The sequence below is a fragment of the Pristiophorus japonicus genome, chromosome 7, assembly GCF_044704955.1.
Source record: "Pristiophorus japonicus isolate sPriJap1 chromosome 7, sPriJap1.hap1, whole genome shotgun sequence".
Lineage (NCBI taxonomy): Eukaryota > Metazoa > Chordata > Chondrichthyes > Pristiophoridae > Pristiophorus > Pristiophorus japonicus.
The window spans coordinates 163,056,616-163,065,020 of NC_091983.1; the positions used below are offsets into that span (position 1 = coordinate 163,056,616).

General features: G+C 47.5%; 1 protein-coding gene across 1 annotated transcript in view; it reads right to left on the minus strand.

Moving 5' to 3' along the window:
* myb (v-myb avian myeloblastosis viral oncogene homolog) overlaps positions 1 to 6,976 on the minus strand; it is a 54,016-nt gene extending 47,040 nt beyond the window's left edge. Inside the window, exon 1 of the mRNA XM_070885493.1 lies at positions 6,649 to 6,976. Coding sequence (XP_070741594.1) covers positions 6,649 to 6,665 — 17 coding nt within the window. The 5' untranslated portion in view covers positions 6,666 to 6,976. The remainder of the gene's footprint in view (positions 1 to 6,648) is intronic.
* Positions 6,977 to 8,405: the final 1,429 nt, after the last annotated feature.

Sequence of the window (8,405 nt, forward strand, 5' to 3'; positions counted from 1 at the left end):
AAGGTGCAACGAGACCTGGGTGTCATGGTTCATCAGTCACTGAAAGTGGGCATTCAGGTACAGCAGGCAGTGAAGAAGGCAAATGGTATGTTGGCCTTCATAGCGAGAGGATTTGAGTATAGGAGCAGGGAGGTCTTACTGCAGTTGTACAGGGCCTTAGTGAGGCCTCACCTGGAATATTGTGTTCAGTTTTGGTCTCCTAATCTGAGGAAGGTTGTTCTTGCTATTGAGGGAGTGCAGCGAAGGTTCACCAGACTGATTCTAGGGATGGCTGGACTGTCATATAAGGAGAGACTGGATCAACTGGGCCTTTATTCACTGGAGTTTAGAAGGATGAGAGGGGATCTCATAGAAACGTATAAGATTCTGACGGGACTGGACAGATTAGATGTGGGAAGAATGTTCCTGATGTTGGGGAAGTCCAGAACCAGGGGACATAGTCTTAGGATAAGGGGTAGGCCATTTAGGACTGAGATGAGGAGAAACTTCTTCACTCAGAGAGTTGTTAACCTATGGAATTCCCTGCCGCAGAGAGTTGTTGATGCCAGTTCATTGGATATATTCAAGAGGGAGTTAGATATGGCCCTTACGGCTAAGGGGATCAAGCGGTATGGAGAGAAAGCAGGAAAGAGGTACTGAGGGAATGATCAGCCATGATCTTATTGAATGGCGGTGCGTGCTCGAAGGGCCGAATGGCCTACTCCTGCACCTATTTTCTATGTTTCTATGTGTGTAAGAAAATGTGTGTGAGAAAGTGTGCGTGAGAGAAAGTGTGTATGAGAGAAAGTGTGTGTGTGAGTTTGAGAGAATGTGTGTGTGAGAGAATGTGTGTGTGTGTGTGAGAAAGAGTGTGTGTGAGAAAGTGTTTGTTCGAGAAAGTGTGTGTGTGTGAAAGTGTATGCATGTGAGAAAGTTTGTGTGAATGAGAAATTGTGTGTGTGTTAGAAAGTGTGTGTGTGTCAAAGTGTGAGTGTGTGTGAGAAAGTGTGTGTGAGAGAAAGTGTTTGTGTGAGAGTGTGTGTGAAAGTGTCTGAGAGAAAATGTGTGTGAGAGAAAGTGTGCGTGAGAGAATGTGTGTGTGAGTGTGTTTATTGAAAGTGTGTGTGTGAGGAAGTGTGTGTGTGAGAAAGTGTGTGTGCGAGAAATTATGTGGGTGAGGAAGTGTGTGTGAGAAAGTGTGCATGTGAGAAAGTGTGTGTATAAAAGTGTATGCTGTATGAGAAAGTATTTATGTGTAAGAAAGTGTATGTGTGTGTGTGTGTAAATGAATGTAAGAGAAAGTGTGTGAGAAAGTGTGTGTTTGGGAGAGACAGTGTGTGTGAGAAAGTGTGTTTGTGAGTTTGAGAGAGAATGTGCGTGTGCGTGCGTGTGAGAGAGAGAAAGTATGTGTGTGTCAAATGTATCTGATTTGTCTTGTAACACTGCTGTGAAGCGCCTTGGGGCGTTTTACTATATTAAAGGCGCTATATAAATAAAAGTTGCTGTTGTGTGAGAAAGTGTGTGTGTCAGAATGTGTGGGCATGTGTGTGAGAAAGTGTGTGGGTGTGTGAGAGGAAATGTGTGTGAAAGTGCGTGAGAAAGTGAGCGTGCGAGAAAGTGTGTGTGTGTGCAAGAAAGTGTGCATGTGAGAAAGTGTGTGTGTGTGAGAAAGTGTATGTGAGAAAATTTGTGTGTGAGAAAGTTTGTATGTGAGAAAGTGTGTGCGTGTGCGAGAAAATGTGTGTGTGTGAGTGAATGTGTGAGAAAGTGTGTGTGTGAGAGAAAGTGTGTGTGAGAAAGCATGTGCCACAGAAATTGTGCGCGCAGGTCACCCATGTGCCAAATGCAGGTGCATATTATCCAGCACAACACACGTTGTCTTCACCCTATCCCACACCACCCAAAATAAAACATCTCTTTAACCCACTGTTTACATTACACATACAACAAAACCCCCTAAACTGCCAACATTTCCCACACTCCCTTTCAGTCAGTCGAGGAGGCGGGAGCTCGGAGCAGCGCGAGTCCGGGGTCGGCGAGAGGCCTATAAAGGCCAGCGGGAGTCGGGCAGTTCGAGCAGTCAGTCGAGGAGGCGGGAGCTCGGAGCAGCGCGAGTCCGGGGTCGGCGAGAGGCCTATAAAGGCCAGCGGGAGTCGGGCAGTTCGAGCAGTCAGTCGAGGAGGCGGGAGCTCGGAGCAGCGCGAGTCCGGGGTCGGCAAGAGGCCTATAAAGGCCAGCGGGAGTCGAGCAGTTCGAGCAATCAGTCGAGGAGGCGGGAGCTCGGAGCAGCGCGAGTCCGGGGTCGGCGAGAGGCGTGCCGATGCAGCTACAGGGAGAAGGCAAAAAAACAAAGGTGACGTCACAGCCTAGGGGGTAAGTGATTGGCTGGTGATTGGTGAGTAGTTTTTCTTTTTCTTCTTATATTGGTCAGTAACTTTTAACATTGTTATTACCAGTTTAAGTGTATCTAAGGGTTAAGACATGGCAGGAGAGCTCGGTCGGGTGTTATGCTCCTCCTGTACCATGTGGGAACTCAGGGACGCTTCCGGTGTCCCTGACGACTACATGTGCGGGAAGTGTATCCGCCTCCAGCTCCTGACGGTCCGCGTTACGGAATTGGAGCTGAGGGTGGATTTACTCTGGAGCATCCACGATGCTGAGAATGACGTGAGTATCACGTGTAGTGAGTTGGTCTTACCGCAGGGAAAGGGTCCACAGCCAGATAGGGAATGGAAGACCAGCAGGAAGAGTAGAGCAAGGAAGGTAGTGCAGGGGTCCCCTGCGGTCATCCCCCTGCAAAACAGATACACCGCTTTGGGTACTGTTGAGGGGAATGACTCATCAGGGGAGGGCAGCAGCAGCCAAGTTCATGGCACCGTGGCTGGCTCTGCTGCACAGGAGGGCAAGAAAAAGAGTGGGAGAGCGATAGTGATAGGGGATTCAATTGTGAGGGGAATAGATAGGCGTTTCTGCGGCCGCAACCGAGACTCCAGGATGGTATGTTGCCTCCCTGGTGCAAGGGTCAAGGATGTCTCGGAGCGGGTGCAGGACATTCTGAAATGGGAGGGAGAACAGCCAGTTGTCGTGGTGCACATTGGTACCAACGACATAGGCAAAAAAAGGGATGAGGTCCTACGAAACGAATTTAAGGAGCTAGGAGCTAAATTAAAAAGTAGGACCTCAAAAGTAGTAATCTCGGGATTGCTACCAGTGCCACGTGATAGTCAGAGTAGGAATCGCAGGATAGCGCAGATGAATACGTGGCTTGAGCAGTGGTGCAGCAGGGAGGGATTCAAATTCCTGGGGCACTGGGACCGGTTCTGGGGGAGGTGGGACCAGTACAAACCGGACGGTCTGCACCTGGGCAGGACTGGAACCAATGTCCTAGGGGGAGTGTTTGCTAGTGCTGTTGAGGAGGATTTAAACTAATATGGCAGGGGGATGGGAACCAATGCAGGGAGACAGAGGGAAACAAAAAGGAGACAAAAGCAAAAGACAGAAAGGAGATGAGGAAAAGTGGAGGGCAGAGAAACCCAAGGCAAAGAACAAAAAGGGCCACTGTACAGCAAAATTCTAAAAGGACAAAGGGTGTTAATAAAACAAGCCTGAAGGCTTTGTGTCTTAATGCAAGGAGTATCCGCAATAAGGTGGATGAATTAATTGTGCAAATAGATGTTAACAAATATGATGTGATTGGGATTACGGAGACGTGGCTCCAGGATGATCAGGGCTGGGAACTCAACATTCAGGGGTATTCAACATTCAGGAAGGATAGAATAAAAGGAAAAGGAGGTGGGGTAGCATTGCTGGTTAAAGAGGAGATTAATGCAATAGTTAGGAAAGACATTAGCTTGGATGATGTGGAATCTATATGGGTAGAGCTGCAGAACACCAAAGGGCAAAAAACGTTAGTAGGAGTTGTGTACAGACCTCCAAACAGTAATAGGGATGTTGGGGAGGGCATCAAACAGGAAATTAGGGGTGCATGCAATAAAGGTGTAGCAGTTATAATGGGTGACTTTAATATGCACATAGATTGGGCTAGCCAAACTGGAAGCAATACGGTGGAGGAGGATTTCCTGGAGTGCATAAGGGATGGTTTTCTAGACCAATATGTTGAGGAACCAACTAGGGGGGAGGCCATCTTAGACTGGGTGTTGTGTAATGAGAGAGGATTAATTAGCAATCTCATTGTGCGAGGCCCCTTGGGGAAGAGTGACCATAATATGGTGGAATTCTGCATTAGGATGGAGAATGAAACAGTAATTTCAGAGACCATGGTCCAGAACTTAAAGAAGGGTAACTTTGAAGGTATGAGGCGTGAATTGGCTAGGATAGATTGGCGAATGATACTTAGGGGGTTGACTGTGGATGGGCAATGGCAGACATTTAGAGACCGCATGGATGAAGTACAACAATTGTACATTCCTGTCTGGCGTAAAAATAAAAAGGGGAAGGTGGCTCAACCGTGGCTATCTAGGGAAATCAGGGATAGTATTAAAGCCAAGGAAGTGGCATACAAATTGGCCAGAAATAGCAGCGAACCTGGGGACTGGGAGAAATTTAGAACTCAGCAGAGGAGGACAAAGGGTTTGATTAGGACAGGGAAAATGGAGTACGAGAAGAAGCTTGCAGGGAACATTAAGACGGATTGCAAAAGTTTCTATAGGTATGTAAAGAGAAAAAGGTTGGTGAAGACAAACGTAGGTCCCCTGCAGTCAGAATCAGGGGAAGTCATAACGGGGAACAAAGAAATGGCGGACCAATTGAACAAGTACTTTGGTTCGGTATTCACTAAGGAGGATACAAACAACCTTCCGGATATAAAAGGGGTCAGAGGGTCTAGTAAGGAAGGGGAACTGAGGGAAATCTTTATTAGTCGGGAAATTGTGTTGGGGAAATTGATGGGATTGAAGGCCGATAAATCCCCAGGGCCTGATGGACTGCATCCCAGAGTACTTAAGGAGGTGGCCTTGGAAATAGCGGATGCATTGACAGTCATTTTCCAACATTCCATTGACTCTGGATCAGTTCCTATGGAGTGGAGGGTAGCCAATGTAACCCCATTTTTTAAAAAAGGAGGGAGAGAGAAAGCAGGGAATTATAGACCGGTCAGCCTGACCTCAGTAGTGGGTAAAATGATGGAATCAATTATTAAGGATGTCATAGCAGTGCATCTGGAAAATGGTGACATGATAGGTCCAAGTCAGCATGGATTTGTGAAAGGGAAATCATGCTTGACAAATCTTCTGGAATTTTTTGAGGATGTTTCCAGTAAAGTGGACAAAGGAGAACCAGTTGATGTGGTATATTTGGACTTTCAGAAGGCTTTCGACAAGGTCCCACACAAGAGATTAATGTGCAAAGTTAAAGCACATGGGATTGGGGGTAGTGTGCTGACGTGGATTGAGAACTGGTTTTCAGACAGGAAGCAAAGAGTAGGAGTAAACGGGTACTTTTCAGAATGGCAGGCAGTGACTAGTGGAGTGCCGCAAGGTTCTGTGCTGGGGCCCCAGCTGTTTACATTGTACATTAATGATTTAGACGAGGGGATTAAATGCAGTATCTCCAAATTTGCGGATGATACTAAGTTGGGTGGCAGTGTGAGCTGCGAGGAGGATGCTATTAGGCTGCAGAGTGACTTGGATAGGTTAGGTGAGTGGGCAAATGCATGGCAGATGAAGTATAATGTGGATAAATGTGAGGTTATCCACTTTGGTGGTAAAAACAGAGAGACAGACTATTATCTGAATGGTGACAGATTAGGAAAAGGGAAGGTGCAACGAGACCTGGGTGTCATGGTACATCAGTCATTGAAGGTTGGCATGCAGGTACAGCAGGCGGTTAAGAAAGCAAATGGCATGTTGGCCTTCATAGCGAGGGGATTTGAATACAGGGGCAGGGAGGTGTTGCTACAGTTGTACAGGGCCTTGGTGAGGCCACACCTGGAGTATTGTGTACAGTTTTGGTCTCCTAACTTGAGGAAGGACATTCTTGCTATTGAGGGAGTGCAGCGAAGGTTCACCAGACTGATTCCCGGGATGGCGGGACTGACCTATCAAGAAAGATTGGATCAACTGGGCTTGTATTCACTGGAGTTCAGAAGAATGAGAGGGGACCTCATAGAAACGTTTAAAATTCTGACGGGTTTAGACAGGTTAGATGCAGAAAGAATGTTCCCAATGTTGGGGAAGTCCAGAACCAGGGGTCACAGTCTGAGGATAAGGGGTAAGCCATTTAGGACCGAGATGAGGAGAAACTTCTTCACCCAGAGAGTGGTGAACCTGTGGAATTCTCTACCACAGAAAGTAGTTGAGGCCAATTCACTAAATATATTCAAAAGGGAGTTAGATGAAGTCCTTACTACTCGGGGGATCAAGGGTTATGGCGAGAAAGCAGGAAGGGGGTACTGAAGTTTCATGTTCAGCCATGAACTCATTGAATGGCGGTGCAGGCTAGAAGGGCTGAATGGCCTGCTCCTGCACCTATTTTCTATGTTTCTATGTTTCCCCCACCTTGATCATTAAAAATCAGCCAATACCACAAGAGGGGGAAACCTGATCACTCAGTAACACTGTAGCTGGTCAACTCCCCTGAGGGAGGGCGGTATCTGATTTTCATTGGCCCGCCGCCCGGAGAGGGCCGAGCGCCGCCTGATTTCACACTTACCCGAAAGAGCCGTCCATGGGGGAGCCCAACCCTGCCCAGCCCGATGATCCGTCAACGCCTGCCGGCAGACCCCGATCTCGCTCTCTGTCTCAGCACAAGGGCAGGAGGATGACGAAGGTGGTGGTGGTGTGATTCTCCCTCAAATAAAATTTTATTTTTAAATAAAGTTAGCTGTCCTCTCCCCCCGCCCCCACTTTCCTCTCTCCAAAACAAGAATGTGTTATTATTTTTGTTGTTGTTTTAACTACTTCTTCCTTCTGCACAGACTGAGAGAATCTCCACATCTGGAATGCTCCCGATTCAAACTGTGGCGGGATTCTCCCCACGAACGCCCGCCCCACCCGCCTAGTACTGCACGTGCAGCTAGCGCTCACACTGTGCACGGGACGTGTGTGTGAGGGGCAAGGGGAGGGGGGAGGAAGGGTGGTGGTGGTGGTGGAGCGTCAAGCCTCGCGCGCGCGGGCACGAGAGCGACAACTCTCAGTCCGCCTCACTCTCTCAGCATTAGGCGCGGGCGGCGGGGGCGGGGTGGGGCTCAGCGCGTGTTCTTACCTGCATTGTTCGCAGCTTCACAGTCCCGCCCACCTGTACCCCGCCGGGGGGGGGGGGCGGAGGCGCACCTGCCGCCGAGCAAGAAAGGGCGTTTCCGTGGTTTTTTTTTGTTGCACGGCATTCACTTCGAATTCCGTCCCCTCTTCCTTTTCACCCCCTCGTTGCCCAGCTTCTGACCCTGAAAGCGTTTCTCGGCTATCATCGTGAACGCCTGCCAAAAAAAAAACACACACACACACAGGGAGGGCGGTTAGAAGTATGAAACAGCACCAAGCGCTGCCAGCTTTGGGATTCTTGTGAGACGTTAGCTTGATAAGAAAAGCACCAGCAATTGCCCTTCCTGGAAATTCCCTCCCACGCCCAGTTATTATCCATAAATTACAAGACCTGCTTTCAATTGTGAACAGCAACTGAAATACAATTATAGCTGTTTTTGGCATTCATTTTCCACGGGAAATCTATAAAGTTTTAAGGAATTATTTGTACTCTGTGAAAATTATCACAATTATAATTTGCACCTTAGCAAGTCGGTAATATAGACGCTTTTCTTTTGGGGTAAATTACGAAAATTAACTTAAAATTGCTTGATAACTTTCAACTAAAAACATGCACTAAATCATCTTTTCTATTTACAAAGGGTTCTTTTTTATGTTTCCACATTTTTTTCTCTGATAACCAGACACTGAAATTTAGGTAGTCCTGAAGCATAGAACATAAGAACATAAGAATTAGGAACAGGAGTAGGCCATCTAGCCCCTCGAGCCTGCTCCGCCATTCAAAAAGATCATGGCTGATCTGGCCGTGGACTCAGCTCCACTTACCCGCCCGCTCCCCATAACCCTTAATTCCCTTATTGGTTAAAAATCTATCTATCTGTGATTTGAATACATTCAATGAGCTAGCCTCAACTGCTTCCTTGGGCAGAGAATTCCACAGATTCACAACCCTCTGGGAGAAGAAATTCCTTCTCAACTCGGTTTTAAATTGGCTCCCCCGTATTTTGAGGCTGTGCCCCCTAGTTCTAGTCTCCCTGACCAGTGTCTACCTGCCTCTATCTTGTCTATCCCTTTCATTATTTTAAATGTTTCTATAAGATCACCCCTCATCCTTCTGAACTCCAACGAGTAAAGACCCAGTCTACTCAATCTATCATCATAAGGTAACCCCCTCATCTCCGGAATCAGCCGAGTGAATCGTCTATGTAC